Genomic DNA, 25,176 nt, shown 5'->3' with positions numbered 1-25,176 from the left:
AAGTCCAAGAGCCCGTGTTTCCTCTGCTTTTCCTCCTCCCGGCATAAACCCTATTTACCCTTTTATCGTCGCCGATTTCAGATTTCTACACACTTCTTGTGGATTTCGTTCATTCATCGTCGTACGATGAGTTCTGCTTGCAAGAGATTACTCGGCAAGAGATTGGTCTCTTCTCTCGGATCTTCCCGCCCTAAATCACCGACAGTCGGAGCCGGCAATCGATTGATGCCCGCCGCCGCCGCCTCTCCTCTTCGCCGATTCTCCTTATCCAGGTGCGTAACCTCACTCTCTCTGTCGTGTACTCGTTCCCATTGCTTGTTTTCGTTCTGGGTTTTCCATATCTGATTGTACATTCTCTGATTCGGTCATGCCATGGATCGTGGTTAGGTGCCCATCTGAGCTGGGATGTGTCCAGTCGCTGTTACCGCTCCACAGTGCCGTGGCGGCCGCTTGCCTGACGTCGTGTCTCAGCACGACCTCTAGGAGCTGTCGGGCTCTCTCTCAGGGTACGGCTCTGCTTACATTTCACATGCATGCCTCTCGTAAACCTAGGACCGGCTCTTTTTTAACTCTCAGTAATTGGTCCGTGCAGGCACATAATTTCACCTCGGTATTTATTTACCATGTGGGATCCTTCAGAGTGTATGAGCGTAGTAGTAATAATATGCAAAATGCTGTCCTTGTCCCAGATGGAGCCGATGGCACGTGAGAGAGACGCATTCGCAGCCATTAGAGGGGTGGGCTCTTTTCAGCAAATGCTCTTATGGAATGGCACATCATATCATTATTTAGGAAGCTGTTTTAGATGGGATTTCCCCTTCTCCGACTTGTGGTGATGCTTTTGTGTTCATATGGTGTACAATAGAAACCCTGCCTTACGCTATATATGTAATATCTTTCGTCATAATTTTTTCAAATAAACAGTTTCTATAAGCATCCACAATTACACGCTTTCAATGCCGTCGTTATGCATAGAGGTCAAAACGTTATCTAGTGTCGGCGATCATGATAATATAAAAATAAGCAGCAGCGCATTGGAAGGCTCTAGTTCAGTTGGAAAATGATAAATCCCGAGATTGTGGGTTTGATTCTTTTTATATTTGAGTTTCTTTTGAACCGATCAGAGGTTTATTGTTCGAGATATTGTATGATGGCGGGATCGAAAGGCTGTTGCGATGGTTTCCACGGTTAAAAAATAAAAAGAAAGCAGCGCACGTTTAGTCTGAATCCCTTTAAATAAATTACGCAATCTGGTGTCCCTCGCATTAGTCAAAGTCAAACCCAAAAAGCTCAGACAAGCACAATATATATATATATATATATATATTTATAATCTTTTTGCTGCGGCGTAATAATATTAAACCCGAAATTAAGGTGTAAATTCTCACTCTCCTGTGTGGAAAATCTATTCGACGATTCTCTCTCTGGGTTCTGTTTGCTCTCCTTCCTTCCTGCTCTGGGTCGGAATCTATGGCGCTCCGTTCCACTTGATCGGTGGAGTTCTATCTTCAACTGCCGCAACTCTTTCTGTTAGCCTACTTCATCCTGGCTTCAGGTCTTTCCCCCTCTCGGGGAACGTGATTACACCTTTCAATTTTAGGTTCCGTTTCTCCGAGGAATCGATTCTACGAATTCGGTGGCCTAATAATCTCTCAATTCAAGGAGCAACTGTTGTTGGGAACGTGGGTTTGTTAGGGTTTTATATTTCGTGTTGATTTCTGTTTCGGTAGATGGCATACAATCCTCCGTTCCAGGTGGAGGATCAGACAGACGAGGACTTCTTCGACAAACTCGTTGATGACGACTGTAGTCCCGGCGAAGCGCAAGCGTCAGCTTTGGCGACGGGGGTGAAGCTGGAGGCCGGAAATGACTCCGATGATGCCAGAGCTTTTACGAATCTCTCCATCGGTGACGATTCTGGTGGAGATGGTACTTTGCATGAAGCAGAACCGGGTAGTGATGTTGCAGAAGCTACTATATCTGGTTCTCTGGATGCACGCGATGATGGCGAAGGCGATCCTTCAGCGATTGCTTCCGAAGCTGCAGAATTTGTCTGTAGTGATGCAAATGAATCAAGCAATGGAGGATTGGGATCGAAGGTGAGAGAGATGGAAGTATATGCGACAGCAGGGGAAAGCCATATACTTGATGGATCTGGAGGTTCTGGTATTAAAGAAGTCAGTTGGAGCTCGTTTTATGCGGATTCATCAGTCAATGGCGGTCACGGGTTTGGTTCATACTCAGATTTCTTGAGCGAGGAAAATTCCGGAGATTCACAAGGAAAATCGAAGGAAGATGTCACTGGTAGCGGTGGTGGGGACATAATCTCCAATGATACAAATAACAAAGGCATCGTTTTAGACAATTCGGTTGGTTTGTGGCAGGATCAGGGGGAACTCCACAGTACTTATGCTTATGCAAATGGGCAGGATGCGGATAAGAGTCAATACTGGGAAAATCTCTATCCTGGATGGAAATATGATGGAAATACTGGGCAGTGGTATCAAGTTGATGGTCATGAAAATAGCATGAATTTGCAGGGAAGCTGTGGCCATTCGACGGATAACTGGGATGGGGTTTCTGCTGAACAATCAGATTTTGCTTATCTGAGACAGAGTACTCAGTCTGCTGCTGAGACAGTGACTGAGACAGGCACAACTGGGAGTGTCTCTGACTGGAACCAGTTTTCACAAGTGAACAATGGATATCCAGAGCATATGGTGTTTGACCCTCAGTATCCAGGTTGGTACTATGACACAGTTGCTCAGGAATGGCGCACATTGGACAGCTACAATGCGGCTGCTCAAACCCCAGTTCAAGCCCATAATCAACAAGTTCAAAATGGCTATGTATCTAGTGGTGGATATACTGACCATAGCAAAAGTAGTGACATGTATGGTTGGAATCAGTCTTACCATGCCAACAATATCACATGGCAATCAGAAACTGCCGCTAGGGTTGAGACTTCTGTAACTTATTCTTTATCAAGCTTTGAAGGAAACCAGCAAATGAATAGTTACCACCGCACAGAGGCTGTTGCTGAACAGCCAGCAATTGCACAAACAATTGAAGAGATGAGTCAGGCACAATTTAAAGCTAATGAGATCGGAGTAGAGAGCTTCAGCCCTCCGCAAACTGGTGTGGGGATTGTCCATCAGAATGGAACAATGAATTTCTCAAATGATTTCTACGGTAGGCAGAAGTCTCCTGATGTGTCTCAACACTCATTTCAGAGCAGTCAACAGTTCTTTCAAGCTCCAACTGCTGGAAGGTCACCTGATGGACGTCCCCCTCACGTGCTTGTTACTTTTGGTTTTGGTGGGAAGCTAATCATTATGAAAGAGAATAATGGTTCTCTCCAGAATTCATCATTTGGGAGCCAGGTTGAATCCACAATGGCCTTTTTTTTAGTATATAGTATGCTTTACCAAGTTTCCAACCGCTATGATAAAGTTCAATATCACATTTAGTCTTTTTACTATTCTTGTTGTTATGGTTGTCGTGTATGAACTTATTTTTTGTTTATATCCTTAAAGCGGAAGCATTTTTTAATGCTCATCTAATTGTTGCTCTCCTTCTATCTGATGTGAAGGGAACTCTGGGAAATCCTATCTCTGTGTTAAATTTGGCAGAAGTTTTCTCTGGGAACGCCAATGATTCAAGTATGGGAGGGGACACTTCAGGTTACGTTCGTTGTCTATACCAACAATCATTTCCTGGTCCCTTGGTTGGAGGACATGTTGGAAGTAAAGACTTAAATAAGTGGCTTGATGAGAGAATCACGAGTTGTGAATCCCTTGATGTGGATTTTTCGAGAGGAAAACTTTTGAGGCTGCTTCTTTCTTTGCTCAAAATTTCATGTCAGTGTTATGGGACACTCCGGTCCCCTTTCGGCACTGATACAGCACAAAAGGTAAACAATTATGTTGGAATCTTTCCTCTAAAAGAAACATTTAGTAATCTTAAGTTTGCTTCACAACTTTATGGCCTCAACTTTTTTCATCCTTGTCTTTGTACTATGACAGGAGATGGATACTCCAGAGGCAGCAGTTGCAAGACTTTTCGCATTTGCCAAGAAAGATGGTATCCAAAATGTTAGTTATGCAGCTTTAAGCCGATGCTTGCAGCATTTACCACCTGAAGCACAAATGCAAGTGAGTTTTTATCATAAATTATGTTTCTTTTCTAGGATAAAGTCGTTCTTAGTCTATAGGTCTTTCTCTGTTCTTTCATTACTCATTCCAAAGATTTCTTCAGGTAACGGCTTCAGAGGTTCAGAATCTTCTTGTTTCTGGTAGGAAAATAGACGCCTTACAATGTGCACAAGAAGGCCAGTTATGGGGACCTGCTATTGTTATCGCAGCACAGCTGGGGGATCAGGTTTCTTTTGCTTGATACTATAGTCCAAACTTCTGCACAGAGTTGTGCTGTGTCTCACAGTTTTAGGTTCTTACTCTTGTGATTGTGTGACTAACTGGGTTGATGTCTCAAATCTGATGCAGTTCTATGTTGATACTGTGAAACAAATGTCACTTTTCCAGCTGGCACCCGGGTCACCTTTGCGGACATTGTGTCTGCTAATTGCTGGGCAACCAGCTGAAGTATTTTCCATGGGAAGTACAGGTGATATCAGTCTTCCTGGCTCAATGCATATGTCTCAATCCCAGCCCCAGGTGATTCATAGACTCTCTATTTTTTTTTCCATCAGCCAAATAATAGAGTCAGGGCTATGTAATAGGTGGCATGGTAGGAGGGAGATGAGGGATGTGTTCTTGTATGGCAGGAAACTATTTGACTCTTCTATTGCTAAGAATCCACATGAAAGACATTTTTCAGGATTAAATGATCCCTAATATTGTATCTATCTCTGAACTTAACTATTTGTTTCCACTGTAGTCATTTTGATCTAGTAATCTGTTAACACTAACAAAGATAAGGACAACAGAAATGAACGTTTCGGCTCATTTATAGCTATAATGGCGTGAGGCTTAATTGCAAAGAAGATTCCACCTGGACAGTTATATACTTCAGCGGTGGTATAAGGAAAAAAGACTGGGTCCTTAGGCAATGTCATTTTGTAATCTGTGTGGAATAACCTACAAAATAAATAATTTAGCAACAAGAAAGTCAAACATCTTAACTGGTTTATTTCTCTCCCTGATGACCTCGAGCTGCAGTTTGGAGGCAATAGCATGCTTGACAACTGGGAAGAGAATTTGGCTATAATAACTGCAAACAGAACTAAAGACGATGAGCTTGTGATTACTCATCTTGGAGATTGCTTGTGGAAAGAAAGGAGTGAGGTGGGTTTCTGCCCTGTTGAATGCTCTTTGCATACTACATCAATTATGCTATCATTAGAACTTGGATAACTGTTGTGACCCAGATTATCGCAGCACATATTTGCTATTTAGTCGCCGAAAGGAACTTCGAGCCGTACTCTGATGGTGCAAGACTCTGCCTTGTTGGAGCGGATCATTGGAAATATCCTCGAACTTACGTCAGTCCGGAGGCCATCCAGGTGCGTAACCTCACTCTCCAAAGCCCTCGAACTTATATATCTATATATATATGTATGTATATGTATGTATGTATGGATTTGCCCCTCCTATGCGCATACATACATGCACACGATTCGAAGCAATTCAAGCAAGCTACGCATTCTTTTTCTTTTATACGGAATGATTCTGATAAACTTCTTATTTGTTGGCTGATCTAAATACTTGAATAGAGGACAGAGTTGTATGAATACTCTAAGGTGCTCGGAAACTCTCAGTATATCCTGCTTCCATTTCAGCCGTATAAGATCATATACGCCCACATGCTGGCTGAAGTTGGTAAAGTTTCAGATGCGCTGAAGTAAGGATAAACTAATCCATTTTACACTTATTTCTCATTTGCCGGGTCATACTTAGCTTCTTAACGTTGGTTCAGGTACTGTCAAGCAGTAGTAAAATGCCTCAAAACTGGCAGAGCTCCTGAAGTGGAAATGTGGAAACAACTTGTTTTATCGCTTGAAGAGAGGATCCGTATCCACCAACAGGTATATCATAGTTGATTTTTGGTTCCAATAAAACTACTTTGCCTTGTGGCTTTAGCTGTGGTTTTTGGCTGTGAGGCTGTTGAATTTCATCTGTTTTCGGTTTAGTTGTAAATTGTTCACTTCAGCTATGTGACTTGGTGGATACATAACTTTTCCTGTTCAGATTTCAAATAGCTTTTTATTCTGATATGGTTTTTATTCTTTAAGTGGATTTTTTTTATGTGCAGTTTTCCAACTTAAAAAACATTGAACTTTTTTAGACATCGTTATTGATGTTTTCAGATGTTGGCAAGGCTGGAAGCAATCTAGGTTTTAATCTTGTGTGCTATGTTTAATGATTGAACTTAATGGACATTGCCAATTTCAGGGTGGGTATACTGCAAATCTTGGCCCAGCAAAACTAGTTGGGAAGTTGCTAAACTTTATTGACAGTACTGCACATCGTGTTGTTGGAGGCATGCCTCCGCCTGCACCATCATCGTCATCGACAGGAAACTATCAGGTAAATGAGTATAGCCATCAACAACAAGCAATGGCTAGAGTGTCAACTAGCCAATCAGCCATGACAATGTCATCATTGATGCCATCTGCTTTAATGGAGCCGATACGTGAGGGGGATGGTAATGTTAGCACAATGACAGTTCAGGCTAGAAGTATATCAGAACCGGATTTCGGTAGGACACCGAGAAAGGTCTATATCTTGAAAACTTCATCACCAAAAAGGCCAAGTGTCGGAAACATGGACATTTATATAAGATCTGCGTTTTGCTTATAGGATCAGGTTGACTCTTTCAAAGAAAAAGATGTGGACGGGATGTCGCATGATAAATCATCAGAGTCAGGGGCAGGGACAGGTTCGCGGTTTAGTCGCTTTGGTTTTGGAATACTGAAGAACACAGTTGGGAGGGTCTTACAAGCTAGGCCAAGTCGAGAGGTACAACACTCAGTTCCTTGTTTCGGAATCGACAGATGTTTCTTTGAGCTAAGTAAGTCTAATTGTTTTTATTGAATTGAAGGCGAAACTGGGTGAGAAGAACGAATTCTACTATGACGAAAAACTAAAGAGATGGGTAGAGAGGGGCGTGGAACCCCTGGCTGAAGAATCTACATTACCACCCCCTCCAACAATGGCTGCATTCCTTAACAATTCACCGGGTTCTGAAGAAAACAAGCATGACTTGAATAACGAGATGTCTCCGCCTAGCGGGAACTCGAGTTTCGACAGCCCATCTATCCCTAGCGGCTCGAATCAATTCTCGGCTCGTGGACGTATGGGTGTGCGTGCAAGGTAAGTAAACCAATTGTTTCGAAATCTCTAGCACAAGGTGTGATTTGTATTTGGTTACAATTTTTTTTTTGTGTTGGCCAGATACGTTGACACATTCAATCAAGGCAGTGGTGGAAACCCAGCAAGGAACACGTTCCAGTCACCACCATCTGTGAAGAAACCATCACTCCCAACAAACACAGCAAAGTTCTTCATCCCGACCACACCAGTAAACAGCTACCATGGAACAGAATCCACGGCCGAAAACTTGCAAGAAGAGAACTCAGCTCTCGCAGCAACAACTAGCCAGCCATTCCAGTCCCCAACATCATCATCATCATCATCATCCCCATCAGTGACTACTATGCAGAGATTTCCAATCATTGACAACATTAAACGAACCGGATCAGAAACAAACGTCAAAGGGGGTCTTCCTCCATCTGACAATTCCAGAAGAACCTCTTCATGGAGTGGAAGCTTCGATAGCTCCAGCTCCTTTTCCAAATCTTCAGCATTTGCACCTTCTACCAGCCCACTGGCACTGAATTCTAGTAGCAGTTTCGGCGATGATCTCCAGGATGTCCAACTGTAAGTTCCAAAACCAGGTCCCTCCGGTTGCAAATAGTTAGCTTTTAACTTATGGGTATGGTTTCTCTTTTTTTTTTTTTTGCCTGATGAAAAAGGCACATACAAGTGTGATATGCATGTTTTGTACAGTGTTTGGTTGGTTCTTCTGTCAGTTTCTTGGAGAGAATAATTTGTTTAGGAGTAGTAATGTTAATGATAATAATAAATCCTTAATTGGGTTTGTAACATTGATTCTTGATCTTGAAATGTAATAATCATCCTGCATTTTGGCAAATTTATTTCTTCCCAGGTTGACCCGCCATTGTTATTTGAAGGAATAAATCCTGGCTCCGTTTGTTGTTTTTACCGTTTGTCTACTATATGGTACACGATAGATGAACCTTGATGACAATGATAATACCAACCACTGACTGAAGAAGAAACAAAAAATAAAAAAACCTGCCGTTTGGTCTGCAGCAAGGGAGACGCTCCGCTGTTTTCGCTGTAATCCACGGTGTTAGGTTAAGTTAATTAACCCAAGACGAGTTAGTTTGTTTTTGTTTAAAAAATAGAATGAAAGCACGTGCGAGAGAAATCCGCACGTGCGTAAAAGAAGGTACGAAGGAAATGTGTCGCTTTCCTTCTCGATCTTTCCGCTAAAAAGCGGTGACGACGGACGAACTGATGCATCTCCCATTTCCGCCGTAATTCTTCCTTTATATTTGTATTCGGGGGTTTAGTTGTTCTTCTGTCTTCGAATTTTCCGAATCGCTCTGTTGTCATCGTCATCGCTGGAAGATGAGCGCGGGAGAGCTTCTCAATATCGAGCCGCTGGAGCTCAAGTTTCCATGTGAGTGGATCCATTTGTTTGTCGTTGAATGATTTGTGGATTTCTAGGGGTTTTTTTTCTGTTTGATTCGGTGTGCGTTTCCTGATCTGAGGTCTTTATTTTCCTTAAATCTTATTTCTTCTGTCCCTTTGTGTTTGGATTTGCGATGTAGTTGAATTGAAGACTCAGATCTCTTGTTCTCTCCATGTGTCGAATAAGACCGATAGCTATGTTGCATTCAAGGTATGTTTTTCTCCTAAATTTATTCTCGATTTCGTATTGTGATTACGAGGAGAAATTCTCTCCTCGGCTGCTGGAAAACTGTTGGGGAAACGAGCATAAATATGGGGAAATCGGTGAAACCATTCGTGTGTGTTCTCTTTAGTGGTTACTTTGATCTAGAATTCTGCTCCTTCGATAAGATGATCCACTGAATTTGCGATTCAACATGTTTCATGAATGTCTCTGATTCTCTCTCTCTCTAGTTACTGGATCAATTTGCGATGGGTGATTTGTCTGCGGGACTGAATGTGTGGTTAAATTGTTTGAATGACGTGGTAGTTGTGTTCAGGTAAAAACCACAAACCCCAAGAAGTATTGCGTTCGTCCCAACACGGGAGTTGTTCTCCCTCAATCCAAATGTGACATCATAGGTACTCATTGTTCCTGTCACTTGTCTCATGCATATTTCTTTGCCAAGTTGCATCGCATTCGAATCTATGCTTGTTTTTTGGTTTAGTAACCATGCAAGCGCAGAAAGAGGCCCCACCAGACATGCAATGCAAGGACAAGTTTCTCTTGCAGAGCGTTAAGGTGCCCGAGGGCTCGACTCCTAAGGATATCACTGCAGAGATGGTAATTCAATCACATTGCCATTTTCTGCTCGTGTTCCCTGCTTGGTTTGAGTCTACTGATGGTGAAGTTTGTGTGGCTTTCTTTTGGATTTTGTCTGTTTTTTAGTTCAACAAGGAAGCTGGAAATGTGGTGGAAGAGTCCAAATTGCGAGTGGTTTATGTCCCTCCTACACAACCAATTTCTCCTGTAAAAGAAGAACCCGAAGAAGGTTCTTCCCCCAGGGCTTCTGTTTCCGAGAATGGAAGTGTAACAGCTTCTGAGCTTTCTAGTGTCAGTACTCCTGTCTCTCTTTCCTTTATGCTCTTTTTTACTATTCTTTTGCTTTAACCTAATGGTGTCTTGTGTGTCACAGGCTGCAAAGACGACTGAGCGGCTTGCACCTGAGGACAAATCTTTTGAGGTAAAACTTGAATCACAATGATATTTTGTTGGAGTTGGACGAGGTGATTGCGTTATTTGATGTCTTCATCTCAGTGCTAAAGCATACTCTAGAAATATACCATTAGGCGTCTAGTTCTCTTGGTGAAGGATATAGTACAAGCATTGATTTCTCTATCTGGCTGTTATTTTTGAACGGGAAAATCCAGCTTTACAGCTTCCTTTTAATAGTTTTTCTATTACCTTGTTTCTCGTTTCTTCCATGAACCATGACAGTTGGTTCATTTAAATGTGTTCCATTTCTGCTTTATCATTGCCTTTCTGCACTCTTATGGTTTTAAGTTCGCTGCATAAGAATTGCATAAGAGTTATATAAAGGAATGTGTTCGCAGGCAAAGGCTCTCATTTCTAGGCTGACAGAGGAAAAGAACAACGCTATTCTGCAAAGCAACAGGCTTCGCCAAGAACTAGTAAGTAACTTGTCTTGCGACTTAGAATAACATCTCGGTTTTTCAAAAAACCCGTCTGTGAATATCTGGCTACCAAGCTTGAGACTTCATAGATTAACCTTTGCCCTTGACCAGTGTGCAAAGATACGTGATACCCTTTTAATTTATGCGGTAGTCAGTAGATATATGAACCCTAACAAGAGCTTATACGGCCACACATCATGTAGGAATTACTTAGGCGTGAGAGCAGCAGAAACCGTGGAGGTCTGTCTTTGATGAAAGTCATCTTGGTGGGCTTGGTCGGGATTGTGCTTGGGTACATTTTGAAGAAATCTTAAGCAGTTTTCCAGGGTACAACATTTGAAGGCGCTCTCCGTGTGTCTAATCAGGTGCCATATGCCTAGTGATGCTGAAAGAATCAGGAAAAAAAAAAGAGGGAAAGGGAATAATAATATGGTGGAATCTGAGACAAGGGCTTATGTTAATTTCCTAAACTCTGGGAATTTGAACAATGGATTTAACAGTGCATTCTTTATGTAACGCGTAGTGGGTTGACTCTGTCTTCGTGTCAGATCGGAGAGACCAGACTTGTGGTAATTCCAAAGAACTGTCAAAATAATTTAGAGATTGAATGTTGGTTGATGCTTTGCATATTATTATGCCCTACTATGATTTTATTGATGGAAATGCAACTATTTGGCTTCAACCCACCCTTGGGTATTGGTGCGGCTTCAGGTCGTATAAAGTTTGATATTCGCATTTTGTTTAGAAATGAAAATTTGCCCCTCGGAAATCATACGGTAGGTTACGAGTATAAAGGCAACAACAACGATTGTACAATGGGGAATCAAGTGCCTATACTTAGTATCTGTGGTAATACAAGCCCCAAAAATACGAGTACAATATAAAATATGAACAGGTCAACGCATCAAACCAGTTCGACCATACCATGTATGTATTATTTCAAAAGACACTAACAAAATGTACGTGTGAATGTATATCTATATACATCCCAAAGATCAGTCCATATTTTTAGAGGGAGATAAGAGAGTACCCTAACAACATCCGGGGTGCTCCAAAAACTGTCTTCCAAGATTTACGGAGAAAGCAAGCGAGAGTTCAATTTCTGCGGCGCCTCGGAGACAACGCGTGGGCCGGTCATGCAGGATCTCGTTGCTCAAGCACTGCTATTTCTCTCACCACCTGAGCTTTGTCTGCCTCGAACCTCTCGTCCTCTGCCATTCAAACACACACAATAATCTCATAACATGCACAATCACCTTATTAATCAGCTTGCTTCCACTTTTCTATACGAAGTTGCCAAGTCAAAGTCCACATCAACATAGGCTTTCAGAAACAAAAGCTTTTACCGATTATTAGGGTTTGTATTTCCCTGTATTGGGTGGCAAGTTAATCTACACAATTGGCGATAAATTAACAGCGGCTATGTTCGGTTCTGCACCTTCTTCTAAGTGTTCGTTTCATGCACATCGACAGGATGTTCAGAAACCAAACCTGTTTCCCTTTTACTGACGTGAAAAACACGCCCCCTAAAATTAACAAGGCTACAGGACAGTTGCATTCCTGAATTGGTGACACAACCTTCATGTAACAAAATGTCATGTATACCTTTGTCAGGTTTGAAATCGGCCAACAGTCGCAGAAGCTTGTTTCTGTTTCCCGCAAGAATGTTGACGATGTCTGGAGGTTTGTTTTGGTTCGCTGCAAACAGCTGTATAAATGTAATAACATCAGTGAACCTGGACGACATTTCAAGTTGTTCGCTACTAAGGCTCAGTTAGAATGCCATTAACTAATAGATATAACCACAATGGATTTACCAGCACAACTGTTCGCCAACTATGGCGATTACGTTTCAGTATGGAATTAAATAGTGATTGACAACTTAATCGCTCCACTCACAGTAGATATTAGCAAGAAATGAGATAGGTACCTTGAAGACATGGAAAGCTTCAATCTGGATGCTCTTACTTGATTCCTGAAAATCAGTGTTTCATTCACAGGCTTGAGTTTAGTCCAAACATCAATAAAATCTTGTTTGGCAGCAGAATGAAGCTTCAAGAACAAAAAGTTCAGCAATCGAGTAAAGCATCATACTCTGAGAAGATTCATGAGAATCCTCAAGTTATCCCTAGAGCTCACGTATTTCGTCATCACAGCTGAATTTGATCGATCCAGCAATATATCACCCAACAACTGGCACAATTCATACAATACCATACATTAGACCGTTCTATACGTTGGTATATGCTTTCATGCTTTTAATAAGCTATATAACCCTCTGGAAGTTACTCTACCTTAACAGCCTGTCGTCTGGTGATATAATTACTGGATTCGAGAAGCTTTGAGTTATACTCCGCAAAGAACTGAAAACAAAAGGATAGAGAATCTTACAAATGAAATTCAAGGTTCAAGCCATCTAAAAAAGGGCGAAATGCCGAAAACACGCATTTAATCACAAATCTCCTCAACTGGTAACTTAGTCAGAGAACTTACCCAATCGTAATTATTAATGAGAAACTCGGCAACAGTAGACTTGTGTCTGGTCAAGAGCTCCTGCGACAAAATTTTACAGAATTTGGATAATGTTATATATTGGCAGATAGGAATCAAGATGAGAAGATCTAAATAGTAATTCGAGTGGAATTTAAAGAATGCTGCAGTATTCTGGAACCTTAAAGGTTGCAGCAGCGTCAGCGGCAATGTCGAAATTGGGGAGCTGTATGAAATCAAAAAACTTCTTCATATTCTGTGACTCCAAAACATATCTGTATTCCAGGAAGAAGGATATATTTCAATATAATGAGCCCAAAAAACACTATGAAAGACTGTAGCTACTGTATACAGCTTTAGTAGTGCATTGTAATTGTTTTTGAATAGACAACCGCAGCAATTGCATAGGTTGTATATACTATAGCTACTATTTTGTTTCTGCTCACTTTGCCACAGCCTGATGGCGGATGCACTCCCTCAACATAGCACCATAATGTAAAGCCATATCCGTATTCTCATAGCTGAGACAACCACAAAGAATCAGCACAAAAAACCACAGAAAAGACAAATCATTAAGAAATCTTTTTTGATGTGAAAACCCTAATGGGAACATCGATGAAATGCCTACTGCGACTTGACTTCCTTAATATGATGCCTTCACCAAACTCACCCTTCTATTAGAATATCCATAAGATCAATGTTGGCTTCCAGATAGTCAGATGCAATCAGCCTTGAATTGACTTGTTGCCTTTGTAAATTTGCAACAACTTGTGTAGCATCTTTCCTGGCCTATAATGACAATTACATATCTGCATGAGTTATGAATCCAGCACGACAAAAACATATCCGACAGTTCCCTACGCTCAACTTGCTACCCAAAACCCAACTCCTTGTCAAGATTACCTCCAAGTTGAGTTTCGGAAGACATCTGATTAAGAGGCGAAGTGTATTCTCCTTGAAGAATTCCTGAGTCAACTGGGCACAAGCTTCAGTAACAGGCTCAGCTTCGCTGTTTCCATATAGAATTGACTTCATCTCCCGGATATTCTTGCTTAGTTCCGCCATCTGCGACCAAATACCAGCCTCATGCTGAAATTCAGACCCTAAAACCGAGTTGTAATGAATGATTTACTGATAGATAAAAAAGGTATCATCCAAAACCAAGTAGCCAAGCAATTTGCATCATCTTAAGCTATCCAATAACTCAAGTGAAGCACCTACGTTCTCTTCAACTGAAAAATAAAGGAATAATATCTAGGTCACCCAGATTCCGTCCGTACCAAAAGGTTTGGGAATCCTTCGGAATGGGAACCAGAAAGCGGGAAACCAGGTTTGATGAGTACAACAGATCATTTCACAACTTCATTGGCGATCAAACGGAAGCGAAAATCACGTGAATAATCAATCCATGAATCAGATCAGCTGAACCGAATGAAGACAAAAGCAAACGAATCCAGACCTTCTCCTCTCGCTTGGATTCTCGGAGGTCAGGCAGAGAGGTGGCTTGATCGGCATAGAGGAGGAGATCGCGCGTCTGGCGTACGATATCGGCCGGAGTGCGAGGCTTCGATTTGAAGAGGCCCTTCATCTTGGCACCGCCGACAATATCAGACTGATCGGTCGCCTCTCCGACGGATCCGCTTCCGCTGACGAGGTGCTGCGACGAGAGCCTCTTCACCGAATTACCGGAGGCCCTGCGCCCAGCGCCTCCCTTGGAGACACACCCCCCAATCCTTACCTCCCTCTAGAAACAAGCGAATTTCACGAGAAAACTGTCAAACCTTCTCACGAACTCCGATTCTCTATATCTCCCCTAGGGTTTCGCCATGCCCGTCTCCTCCTCCATATAATTTTGGATGCCTTTGATATTATTTCCCGAAATTTAGCTACGATCAAACTCCTAACAACCCTCTCTCTCTCTCTCTCTCTCTCTCTCTCTCTCTCTCTCTCTCTCTCTCTCTCTCTCTCTCTCTCTCTCTCTCCTCTCCCTGATGTTGAAAATGGCAAATGACGGCTTCGACCATACAAGGATGTCGGGTATTTCGTGGACTATATAATTTCCCGAAATTTAGCTACTTTTTTTTCTTTTCAAAACCATCTCTTCTCTTCAACAAACAATAATGATCTTATATTAGACGGTCGACCGTATCTTTCTTACCAATGATATAAGATTATCAGAAACTAAGAGTTCGCTTAAAGGAGACACGGCACGAGTTCTGTAGATAACGTAGAGATGATGAGAATTAGGGCAAAACCCGTGGAAGCGTAGACAGAGACAGAGATCCCATTAACATGCAAATTAGCAGAGAAAACGTGAATAAATAAACACACACCACTCTTCTCTCAAAGCCCCAACTGGCTCTGAACCTCCAAGATTGTGTCGGCCGAGTTCTTGAGTCGCTGGGCCTCTTCCTCCGTCATATGAACATTCGTGACCCCGATCACCCCGTTGCGACCCAGCTGAGCCGGCAGGCTCAAGAACACATCCCTGTCGTCGATCCCGTAAAACCCTCGAGCCAGAACGGTGACTGGGTGGATCTTACGCTGGTCACGGAGAAGGGTCCGAGCCAGACTGGCCACCGAGTAGCCGATTGCCCAGGAAGTGTAACCCTTCAGGTTGATGACTTCGTAGGCGCTCTCCACGACCACTTTGTGAATGTTCTCTAGGGTTTGTTTCTCGTACGCAATCTGCTGCTGTTCCAGGAAGCTCAGTACAGGAATTCCTCCTACGCTTATGCTCGACCACAGAGCCACCGAGCTGTCTCCATGCTCTCCCACGATGTAAGCCTGCATCAATCATCAAACCCCCAAACACCACCACTGAGTCAGTTTCAAATTCCCCAATCATGACTATTTATCAGATAAGATCTATAAACCAACACATACAACACAAGTGCCTGAACGCGTAGTGGATATTTGACAAACTCCAGGGGAAAACACACTACTTGTGAATTGTGACTGTCTATCAGTAATGTTAATCATTGATAGAAGTTGAAATGGATTCCTGCATAATGGGCACCGCCACTACAAACCAAACAAGGACAGAAAAGTGCACCAAATGGTCCATGTGTCCTCCATGTAGGTGGATTGAAGTGTCACCCTTTACGAAAGGGAACAAAGCAGTGCATCCATCACATCATCATGCAGAATTTCTGGGGAAAAAATGGAAATTTTCGACTTTTTGTATCCATAGATATAGTAAACAGACCTAATTGCTGTAACTTTCCCACCAGTTCGACGACAAGAAACTACCAAATTTTTGGGCCCAGACGAAAACGAAATACACAACAAGACTAAAAAGTGGATAGCTTTGATTCGATTGGTTGAGGAAAACAGACCTGCACGTCCTGAGCGTTGACGTCGAGATGATCGGCGATCAGGAACCGGAAGCGGGAGGAATCCAGATTGGTGCCCGACCCGATGACCCGGTTGACCGGAAAACCCGAGAGCTTCCAGGCCACGTAGGTCAGAACATCGACGGGGTTGGAGACGATGAGTAAGAGGGAGTCGGGGGAGTGCTCGGCGAGAGGCGGGATGATCTGGCGGAAGAGAGAGACGTTTCTCTGGAGGAGATTGAGCCTGGACTCTCCGGGATTCTGACGAGCGCCGGCGGTGACGATGCAGAGATCGGAACCGGCGGTGATGTTGTAATCGACGGAGGCGAAGATCTTGGTGCGGGGGAGGAAAGCGGCGGCGTGCTGGAGATCGAGCATCTCGCCGCGGAGTTTGTCGGGCTTGGCGTCGACGAGGGCGATCTCGTCGGCGAGATCCTGTGTGAGGATGGTCTGAGCAATAGCCATGCCGACGTTTCCGACGCCGACGACGGTTACCTTGATCCGGCGATTGGACGCGGTGGGAGGATCGGAGTTATGGATGGGCTTGAAGAAGGCCCGGGTCAAGTCCAGGCCACCCGGTCCGAGCGACCGCGGCGTAAGTGGGACGGTGGATTTATATACGGAGAGTGGGAGACGACAACACAAGGAAGAAGCCACGTTTGTCCATTTCTTCCGGAGAATATCTGAAACTTACGACTTAGACCACGTGATTTCGGATTTAAAATTTTATTTAATTTAATGGACTGGTTTTTGGTCACGCCCACTGTTTGGAAGAAGAATGGATCGCGGTCCTTGTTTTGTGATTTGGCTATATGACAAACGTATTTAGTCGTATGGAAAATATGCGAGATCGTCGTAAAGCAATGGGGAAACGGGTGACGACGACGACTACTTGTCCTCACCACCAGAATTACCGTACCATATGGTAACGTCAGCATTCTATGCGTTGTCGATCTCCTATTGGTTGGTCAAATTCCCACATCGAAGCAGCTGCGATTCGAAAAATAGACAGAAAGGACTCTTCATCCCCGTTAAGACAAATGTCCCCTCACGATTGGACAAGGGCCAAATTTACCACCACGACCTGTCCTTGGTTATTTTACAGAAATGATAAAACACTAATGTGATTAGGGTTTCCCATGAAAAACAAAGGCGATTCAGACCACTTCATTAATCACACACAAAATAGAACAGACAATGACGAGACATAGATTGCAACAGCAAAAGCAGAACGTGGAAGAAAGGAAGAACCCTAGACGGCAAACAGAACACAGACACTAACAACAAAACTCAAAGACACGATACTGTTCATACGTGGAACTTAAACGCACAAGAAAGAGGATTAAGGGCGTGGATTAGGGACAATGAGTGTCGAGGAAAAAGAGCTGCTATTACTGGAGGAGACCGAGAGCTTTGGGATAGAGATCCAGAGAACGCCATGGACGAGCTTGGCTTTGACCCTCTTAAGGTCGTACTGCTGGGGGTTGAAGATCATGGACCCTCCGTACTTACGGCCGGAGTAGCCGTGATCGGCTAAGGAGGGGTCGTCGGCAAAGAAGTGGACGGCGTTGCCGTCGACCCAGTATTCGAGGTCCGAGTCCGGACAACCAGGCATGTCCACCCTCACCACGCACCCTGTCTTCATGTCTTTCAGCTCGTACGGAGCTTCTGTTCCCGCTTTCCGGAACGGGTTCCTCGCTGCGAAACATCACACGTACACAAGACGACCATTTAAACCATCTCTTCCAGGGTTTTAGACCCAAGAAGAAGAAGAAGAGAAAGGCGACAGCTTTTTTCCTTTGAAGGGTTATGTCATGTACCCAGAAACAAAGGCAGTGTCTTTACTCTCTGTAGACATGTACATAAGATCCAAATGCGAAAGAAAAACAGCGATCTTGAACGTTAACCGAAAGAGAGAAAAGGAGAGTGTATATATTCGGGAGAAAATGGAAGAAGAAAGAAAGAGTGAGAGAGACGTACGAGGAGGAGGAGAGGTGGCAGTGGAGGAGGAAGAGGTAGCAGTCTGCATCCAACTCATCATAGCATTCACACACCAACGTCTTTCGCCTGCTTGATTTTTGGGACGAGCTCTCTCTCATCTGCCTCTCTTTATAGCAGAAGAAGAAGAAAGCTGTGTTTCCTTTTGGGCTTCCTCGACGGCCCATTATTATTATTATTATTAACTGCTTTCATGAGCAGAAGAAGAAGAGAGTTGTGTTTATTTTTGGTTTTTAGGGTCCCAATTTTGGCAAACTTCGAAGTCTGTTTCGAATCACCCAAAAAAATATTAAATTTTGGATCTAAATTTTTTGAACTGAAAAAATTTAAGCTCAGGTTTGGTCTGAAAATCCGATATATTTTAAAAAAAATAATACCAAAAATTTTTAAAAATATCTGTTAAAAAAATTGGACGGATCAATACGTGAGTTCGACTCTGAATTCTGTAGAGTCGAGTTTCGGACTTAGTACCCAAAAAAATCAGACCGATTCGAATTTAAACCTTCGGATTGAACGCAGGGTCGAACCTGGTCGGTCAGACCTGCCGGCTTGACATCCATAGTATTAGGGCTGGCCGGCTGGGCACAAATATCTGAAAATCGGGTATCCGTCGGATATCCGTATCACGGATACCCGATTTTAGGGACTCGTAATTTTCAAATCCAAATCCAAATCCCGATTTTTCAATATCCGTGAATTCGAATTCAAATCCGGATAATAGGATTTTTAAACCGGAGACCCGCGGATACCCGACTATTATGATTATAAATAATTATATCTTATATTTATATAATGTTTTATAAAATATAATTATTTTAGATTAAATAATATCATATTTTTAATATTAATTCAAAAAAATTAAATTTTTTATTATTTATCTCTTATTATCTCTTTTATCTCATATATTTTATCATAATTCATCAATTTTTATAAATATATCTTCATTTTTTGAAAATTTTATATATGAATATTGTTATTTTTCTTAAATAAATCTGGATCCGGATATCTGCGAATACTCAACCATTACTTCGGATACTCGTACCCCGGATACTCGTAAATACCAAATCCCGGATACAAATCTTATAGTTAAATAACCGAACCTTCCGTATCCAAATCAAAATCTCTCGATTTTGGTCTGAAAATCCGATATATTTTAAAAAAAATAATACCAAAAATTTTAAAAATATCTGTTAAAAAAATTGGACGGATCAATACGTGAGTTCGACTCTGAATTCTGTAGAGTCGAGTTTCGGACTTAGTACCCAAAAAAATCAGACCGATTCGAATTTAAACCTTCGGATTGAACGCAGGGTCGAACCTGGTCGGTCAGACCTGCCGGCTTGACATCCATAGTATTAGGGCTGGCCGGCTGGGCACAAATATCCGAAAATCGGGTATCCGTCGGATATCCGTATCACGGATACCCGATTTTAGGGACTCGTAATTTTCAAAAATCCGACCGACCAGGTTCGACCCTGCGTTCAATCCGAAGGTTTAAATTCGAATCGGTCTAATACTATGGATGTCAAGCCAGCAGGTCTGACCGACCAGGTTCGACCCTGCGTTCAATCCGAAGGTTTAAATTCGAATCGTTCATACTGGAATTTCAAGCCGAACTCGCAACTTTCTTGGAATATCCGGAAACTATTCAAAATGCAAGACCTAGCCAGAGGATTCATTCGATGCAGAGTTGGAAATGGCCAGAGAGCGTTCTTCTGGCACGACAATTGGACTGATCTGGGACCGTTGCTTGAATACATCGGGGTAGAGGGACCGAGACTGCTCAGAATCCCATTAAATGCTAGAGTCTGTCAAGCCGCTTCAGGAAGGAATTGGTGCCTCCCAGGAGCTCGATCGCAACGTATACAGGAGTTGCAGATCAGACTTCTGGACATACGACTGCCAACGGAAGCATGTGCCGAGGACACCTTTGAATGGAAGATAGGAGACAACATTTACTCCACTACTTTCTCAGCTTCAGCAACATGGAGAAAATTAAGAAACACTTCAGCCCAAGTGGAATGGTTTCGCATGGTCTGGTTCAAGCAGGCAACTCCTAGAACCTCTTTTATTCATTGGATGGTTATGCATGGAAGGCTGCCAACACGAGACCGATTGCTAAGGTGGAATCTAATACAGGATGCAACCTGCAAACTATGCAATGACGAAGAGGAATCACACGCACACCTTTTCTTCCGATGCTCTTACAGCTATGTAGTGTGGCTAAGATTTGCAGGAAAAATCTGGCGAAACCCACCGCGAGATCTGTTCGGATGTCGTCAATGGATAGCAAGCATTCCGGCGGAAGATGAAGATCGGAGAGTCACCCTCAGCAAAATTCTTATCCAACAAATGATTTATGAACTGTGGAGGGAGAGGAATAACAGGGTCTTCACGAATTCTTCTACTCCGGCACCCATCCTCAGCACTCGGGTGGACCAGGCGATCAGAAACACGTTACTTGCGCTGCAGCAAGCAAGAGACTCTGCAAACAATATCCTTTTACAGAAGTGGTATGCATTGACTCTATACCATAGTACAGAGACGTAGACAAGTGTAGAAAATGGCAATCTGTGTAAGTTCTTCTCCCTATTAAGGGTCATTTAGCAAAAGCTTGTATAGCTGAAAGGCTTGTATTGTGGATTTTTGTATCCTGGACCATGTCCAACCATTTTTGATTAATACGAACAAATTAAATCAAAAAAAAAATCTCTCGATTTTCCCGGGTGTTGGACCCGTGCCCACCTCTAATGTTAGACTTGGAATGGGCCCTAAATACATGAACGTGTGTTGTTTTTGAGGGATTCAGGATTAGTGGGCTTTTTTTTCTGCTGTCTATGTTGATTTTTTCACAAACATAATTTATATAGAGAGATTAGACTGCTGAAAACTATTTTCACAACGGCGTGTTATGGTTATTACAAATATATATAATACGTATTACGTAACACAATCTTTCCACATATGGGTATTAATTAATATGGGTACTAATTAATTAATTAATTCATTCATAAATATTTTTTTCATCGAAATACCCCAGAACTCAAACAGGGAAAAAAAAATAGATAAATCTCTTCCTTGCTTCCATATCTATTCATACCTGTTGCTATACATCTTTCTTTTTTCCAATAAATCAAAAATCCCAATTTTTTGCCTTTTTTGTTTTCTGTTTTAATAAATGAAACGAAAGAGAAAAAAAAAACAGAGAGCGCGAAAACTAAAGAAACAATGAAAGTTAAATAAAAAAGCTCGGAACAAACAAATTTCCTCTATAGGTTTTTTCTCTGTTTAGACAACTCACTTTGTGATGTCATGCGGATCTCTTCAATGCTAAGCTGCAATTCCTGCAACATATGTATAGAAACGTCAACCTTCAAACTAATGCCAATGGCCTGCAAAAAAGTTGGAAGCTTTTTGACAAAACTTCAGTCCTTCAATGAAAATGAAGATAATATGGTACCTCCGTTTGATTGCCTGCCGGTCACTTTCTCAAATGGTCCAATCCCCAACCCGAAAGGAAGGGAGCCGACTCCAGAAGGCGATGACGGATGCCATGTCAGCGAGCGAGCGCCAAAGAGACTGCTGTAATCCCCGCCATTGCTGACATCTCCTCCAACACCTTTGCTTCTGCCGAAATCCAAGTCACTTCTGTACCCGTGATAGCTAAGCGAACGAGATGTTGACCCTCCAATGCTGCCCGGCTGAGGCGTTCTTGAGTTTTCGTTAAAACTGCTTCTTGATATCGGAGAGTTTGATCCATAACCGAGACTGCCGTCTCTCCATAGATGATTTCTCAATGCCGGTTTTAGAACACCGTTTCCTCCAGCCAACTCACCAGGATTGCCAAGACTCGCTGAGTATCCAGGGCTATATGGCCATCCAACGCCTCTGGTTTGATTTGGGCTTGCTTCAAGATTCAGATCGATCCTGTATTCGTGGCCAAAAGGGGAGAATCCAGTCCGTTTAAGTGGTGCTGGACTGTTTCGACCTTCGGGTTTTACTCCATAGCCAATGACTGGACTCGGGTTTGGATTAAACCCCTGATTAAGTAACGTACTGATTCTACTGCTCCCCAAGTCGTTCGGATTCATTAGGTTCCTGTTAGGGCTAGGAGACATTTCCTTAGGAACCGCCAGCTTGACCTCGACCATCTTACCATTAAGCTCGTGGAACGTCCTGTGCAGTACTTTGCCCACAGCGTACTCAGAACCATACGTGACGAACCCAAAGCCTCTTCGACGCTGAGTTTTGTGGTCATACATCACCACAACGTCCATGATCGTCCCAAACTGTGCAAAATATTTCTTGAACTCGGCCACTGTCACAGATGAGGCTAATCCCCCTACGAATATCTTTCTGTTGTTTCCTTGGATGCCGCCGTTGCTTTTGTGTAAGTCCGTATGATCATCTCTTGGAACTGCCTTCTTCGCCTCAACCTACATACAACAGAGAAATCAAAAGAGTCAATGCAACTTGATAATATGAACTGTAATCAGCTTAGGTTTGATCTTATATAAAGAATCTGAAATCTTCAACAGGAAGATATTGTAATCTGATTAAGGATCACTCCAATGAAAAAGGAAAGCAGTTTATGATGACCCACTCTCTTTACCGCGACCTATCAATGCCAAGATATCCGATAAAACCCGACGAAAGATCGCAACTTTGAGTACCCAAAAGAGATGTTTATCAGAGTGTTCTCTCTTCCGTTTTTTCGGTGCTTCATTACTCTTTGACTGCGACACTCTAACCAATATACCCTAAAACAGAAATGTCTAAAGAAAGAGAATTGGCTTTCAAGAACAGCGACCTCCAAATGAAGCAACTGGAGGGTATGGCAATGATCATTGAATCAACCAGGAGATTCACAGGATATGATTTGAATTCTAAGGGATATTCCACTGATTCAGAGCGATTAAAACTTACAGTTTTACCATCTATCATGTGTTTCTGCAAAGCGACTCTCTCTGCAACATTTGGGTCTCGGAAAAGGATGAAACCGAAGCCACGGGCACGGCCAGTGGCTCGATCCTTCATGATCACTGCCTCTAAAACCTCACCAAATGACTGAAAATACTCGCGGAGACAATCTTCGCTTGTCTCCCAGGATATGCCACCGATGAATAGCTTACATGAATCCATCTCCATTCTGCAAAATGTTCAACGCTAAGTTGGAAATGAAGGTTTTAACATAAGTATCTGAATATATGCTGTTCATCGGTTCTCATTCATCAAAACCGAAATTCTCACTGACTCGATCCAACTCAAAACATCATATATTCAGAAAGACGATGAATCACATCCATGGGCACGTTCGAACAGATCATTACACGGTAAACATCATAATGCGGATGAATCGAACAGACCTTGTAACAATTCGGGAACTTCGACGGCGGTATCTACAAATAAGAACAGCTGGGTCGTGATCGGATTCCACCGACCGATCGACCCACGATCCTGGAGAAGAAACAGAGCAGACGGAACAGCAACCGGAATCGATCAAGATGAACTTTGAAGAAGAAACGAAACGAAAGAAAATCCAGAAGAGAGAATTTTTAGAGAATGTATACCGAATTAAAGAAACCCGGATGAGGAAAGCGAGACTGAAATCTAAGATTCGAGAAGAAGCATTTATATGAGGACGAGAGGCACTCCTTTTCCTCTCTCTCTCACTGCGTTCTTTTCCTTTTTCTTCCCCTTTTATTTTCTCCCCAATAGTTACGTTTTATTTCGGAATTGGGCAAAATAACGCTGCATAAATGCAATGGATGGATTTTGTGTAGCAGAAAACACAGAAGGGAGAGGAATGGGTCTGTTGATATATATATATATATATATATATTCATACATATGACAAATTTTAAAAAATAAAATCGAGACATGAAAATGTTTGGCTGTCTTCTCTCGTCGTGGAAGAGACAGTGGCATTCTTGTAGATTCGCTTTATTTTCTGTAATAAAACGACGCTTGCATTAGATACGCCGTTTTCATTGGGCTGTCTTCTCTGTGGGAGAAAATTGCATGCAGAGATCATATTCGGCCCACATATAATAGCCAGGCCCATCATAAGGTCCATTAAGAAAATTTAGGCTTCAAAATTTAAAAAAAAAAACAAGAAAAAGAAAAAAAAAAGCCCAACTCGCACAACATTTTTTCAATGTGAAGATTCATTTGGACGACTAGACTTTATTTTTAAACCTCCGGCACGGGAGCAGCCTTTGTATATGGATCATATAAACCCAAAAATTATCTCCCTTCCTACCAGTTAGAAATCGAACATTCAACCTCAAGATGGAGTTACCTTCTGCCCCAAACTTGATCACTCGCCCACGATCTGTTGGTGACTATACTTTATTTTAATTTTAACGTGTAGATATATCTAAATAATACAGAAATATAACATAAGAACTATGTACTGTATGTAAAAAAACTGTATTGGGGAATTTCTTTTCCCCGACTTTTAAATTTCAAAAGAAATATGTTATCAGTAACATACTAGTTAATTAACAAAGAATCTCAATATTATAATAATACTATTTTCCCAAGTAAGTAAAGCCATGTATCTCTCTCGCTTTCAACAACCACAACCATTATTGGCGTGTCTTCCTTGCTGTATGATTCTAAAGCAGACATTTATATAGCTTCCTTTGTGGTCTGTTTTATATGTATGTATATATATATATATATATATACACATATATGTATGTATTATTTAGGTATTAGGATGTGTCTGATTATGGCTGCTGTCATATGTGAGGTGGTTATTAACCGAATATCATATCCGAACCGAACTTAATAAGATATAACCGTAATCGAACCGAACTTGATATAAAAATTGAATTGTTATAGTTTTTGTATAACTGAAAATAACCGAAGCCGAATATAATCCAATCGAACTCGAACCAAAACCCGAAATGAACACACACACACACATATATATA

The 25,176-nt window shown here is 42.1% G+C and overlaps 7 protein-coding genes across 10 annotated transcripts; 3 read left to right on the top strand and 4 right to left on the bottom strand.

Annotated features, from left to right (window-relative positions):
• Positions 1 to 40: 40 nt before the first annotated feature.
• On the top strand, positions 41 to 889 carry LOC104812806. 2 transcript variants are annotated; one of them, XM_010540164.1, is made up of 3 exons: positions 41 to 272; positions 388 to 506; positions 690 to 889. In XM_010540164.1, exons 1-3 carry the CDS (start codon positions 127 to 129, stop codon positions 707 to 709), a joined length of 285 nt encoding a protein of 94 aa, XP_010538466.1. In that variant the 5' UTR covers positions 41 to 126; the 3' UTR covers positions 710 to 889. The 2 variants fall into 2 exon arrangements, with proteins under 2 accessions (XP_010538466.1, XP_010538467.1); XM_010540165.1 differs by having other exon boundaries at positions 593 to 889.
• A 491-nt stretch (positions 890 to 1,380) lies between these two features.
• On the top strand, positions 1,381 to 8,174 carry LOC104812805 (protein transport protein SEC16B homolog). Of its 2 annotated transcripts, XM_010540161.1 has the most exons (13): positions 1,382 to 3,383; positions 3,593 to 3,913; positions 4,026 to 4,154; positions 4,258 to 4,380; positions 4,503 to 4,673; positions 5,178 to 5,303; positions 5,387 to 5,521; positions 5,732 to 5,859; positions 5,935 to 6,043; positions 6,411 to 6,734; positions 6,819 to 6,977; positions 7,060 to 7,331; positions 7,413 to 8,174. In XM_010540161.1, the coding sequence occupies exons 1-13, from the start codon at positions 1,731 to 1,733 to the stop codon at positions 7,900 to 7,902; spliced, it is 4,140 nt and encodes a 1,379-aa protein (XP_010538463.1). In that variant the 5' UTR covers positions 1,382 to 1,730; the 3' UTR covers positions 7,903 to 8,174. The 2 variants fall into 2 exon arrangements, with proteins under 2 accessions (XP_010538464.1, XP_010538463.1); XM_010540162.1 differs by lacking the exons at positions 7,060 to 7,331; positions 7,413 to 8,174 and having other exon boundaries at positions 1,381 to 3,383; positions 6,411 to 6,717; positions 6,819 to 6,912.
• Positions 8,175 to 8,537: 363 nt separating this feature from the next.
• On the top strand, positions 8,538 to 11,054 carry LOC104812804 (vesicle-associated protein 1-2-like). Its single transcript, XM_010540160.2, has 8 exons — positions 8,538 to 8,727; positions 8,879 to 8,949; positions 9,278 to 9,359; positions 9,446 to 9,561; positions 9,667 to 9,831; positions 9,914 to 9,961; positions 10,332 to 10,409; positions 10,616 to 11,054. Exons 1-8 carry the CDS (start codon positions 8,676 to 8,678, stop codon positions 10,724 to 10,726), a joined length of 723 nt encoding a protein of 240 aa, XP_010538462.1. The 5' UTR covers positions 8,538 to 8,675; the 3' UTR covers positions 10,727 to 11,054.
• A 164-nt stretch (positions 11,055 to 11,218) lies between these two features.
• Positions 11,219 to 14,902, bottom strand: LOC104812803 (putative MO25-like protein At5g47540). The gene is made up of 11 exons (XM_010540159.2): positions 14,362 to 14,902; positions 13,806 to 13,967; positions 13,573 to 13,691; positions 13,349 to 13,423; positions 13,084 to 13,177; positions 12,906 to 12,965; positions 12,707 to 12,775; positions 12,507 to 12,605; positions 12,343 to 12,387; positions 12,018 to 12,120; positions 11,219 to 11,623 (listed from the first exon to the last, which is right to left on the bottom strand). Exons 1-11 carry the CDS (start codon positions 14,488 to 14,490, stop codon positions 11,547 to 11,549), a joined length of 1,032 nt encoding a protein of 343 aa, XP_010538461.1. The 5' UTR covers positions 14,491 to 14,902; the 3' UTR covers positions 11,219 to 11,546.
• A 171-nt stretch (positions 14,903 to 15,073) lies between these two features.
• On the bottom strand, positions 15,074 to 17,175 carry LOC104813333 (L-lactate dehydrogenase B). Its single transcript, XM_010540896.1, has 3 exons — positions 17,130 to 17,175; positions 16,241 to 16,920; positions 15,074 to 15,689 (listed from the first exon to the last, which is right to left on the bottom strand). Exons 1-3 carry the CDS (start codon positions 17,173 to 17,175, stop codon positions 15,246 to 15,248), a joined length of 1,170 nt encoding a protein of 389 aa, XP_010539198.1. The 3' UTR covers positions 15,074 to 15,245.
• A 202-nt stretch (positions 17,176 to 17,377) lies between these two features.
• LOC104812801 (14.7 kDa heat shock protein) lies at positions 17,378 to 18,337 on the bottom strand. The gene is made up of 2 exons (XM_010540158.2): positions 18,218 to 18,337; positions 17,378 to 17,935 (listed from the first exon to the last, which is right to left on the bottom strand). Exons 1-2 carry the CDS (start codon positions 18,276 to 18,278, stop codon positions 17,580 to 17,582), a joined length of 417 nt encoding a protein of 138 aa, XP_010538460.1. The 5' UTR covers positions 18,279 to 18,337; the 3' UTR covers positions 17,378 to 17,579.
• Positions 18,338 to 21,531: 3,194 nt separating this feature from the next.
• Positions 21,532 to 24,024, bottom strand: LOC104812800 (heterogeneous nuclear ribonucleoprotein 1-like). 2 transcript variants are annotated; one of them, XM_010540157.1, is made up of 5 exons: positions 23,806 to 24,024; positions 23,602 to 23,692; positions 23,162 to 23,384; positions 21,696 to 22,671; positions 21,532 to 21,579 (listed from the first exon to the last, which is right to left on the bottom strand). In XM_010540157.1, the coding sequence occupies exons 3-5, from the start codon at positions 23,381 to 23,383 to the stop codon at positions 21,566 to 21,568; spliced, it is 1,212 nt and encodes a 403-aa protein (XP_010538459.1). In that variant the 5' UTR covers position 23,384; positions 23,602 to 23,692; positions 23,806 to 24,024; the 3' UTR covers positions 21,532 to 21,565. The 2 variants fall into 2 exon arrangements, with proteins under 2 accessions (XP_010538459.1, XP_010538458.1); XM_010540156.1 differs by having other exon boundaries at positions 23,602 to 24,024.
• Between the last annotated feature and the right edge of the window lie 1,152 nt (positions 24,025 to 25,176).

This window comes from Tarenaya hassleriana, unplaced genomic scaffold (assembly GCF_000463585.1).
Source record: "Tarenaya hassleriana unplaced genomic scaffold, ASM46358v1 Cleome2, whole genome shotgun sequence".
Taxonomy (NCBI): domain Eukaryota; kingdom Viridiplantae; phylum Streptophyta; class Magnoliopsida; order Brassicales; family Cleomaceae; genus Tarenaya; species Tarenaya hassleriana.
This window is presented reverse-complemented; position numbering and strand designations above follow the sequence as displayed.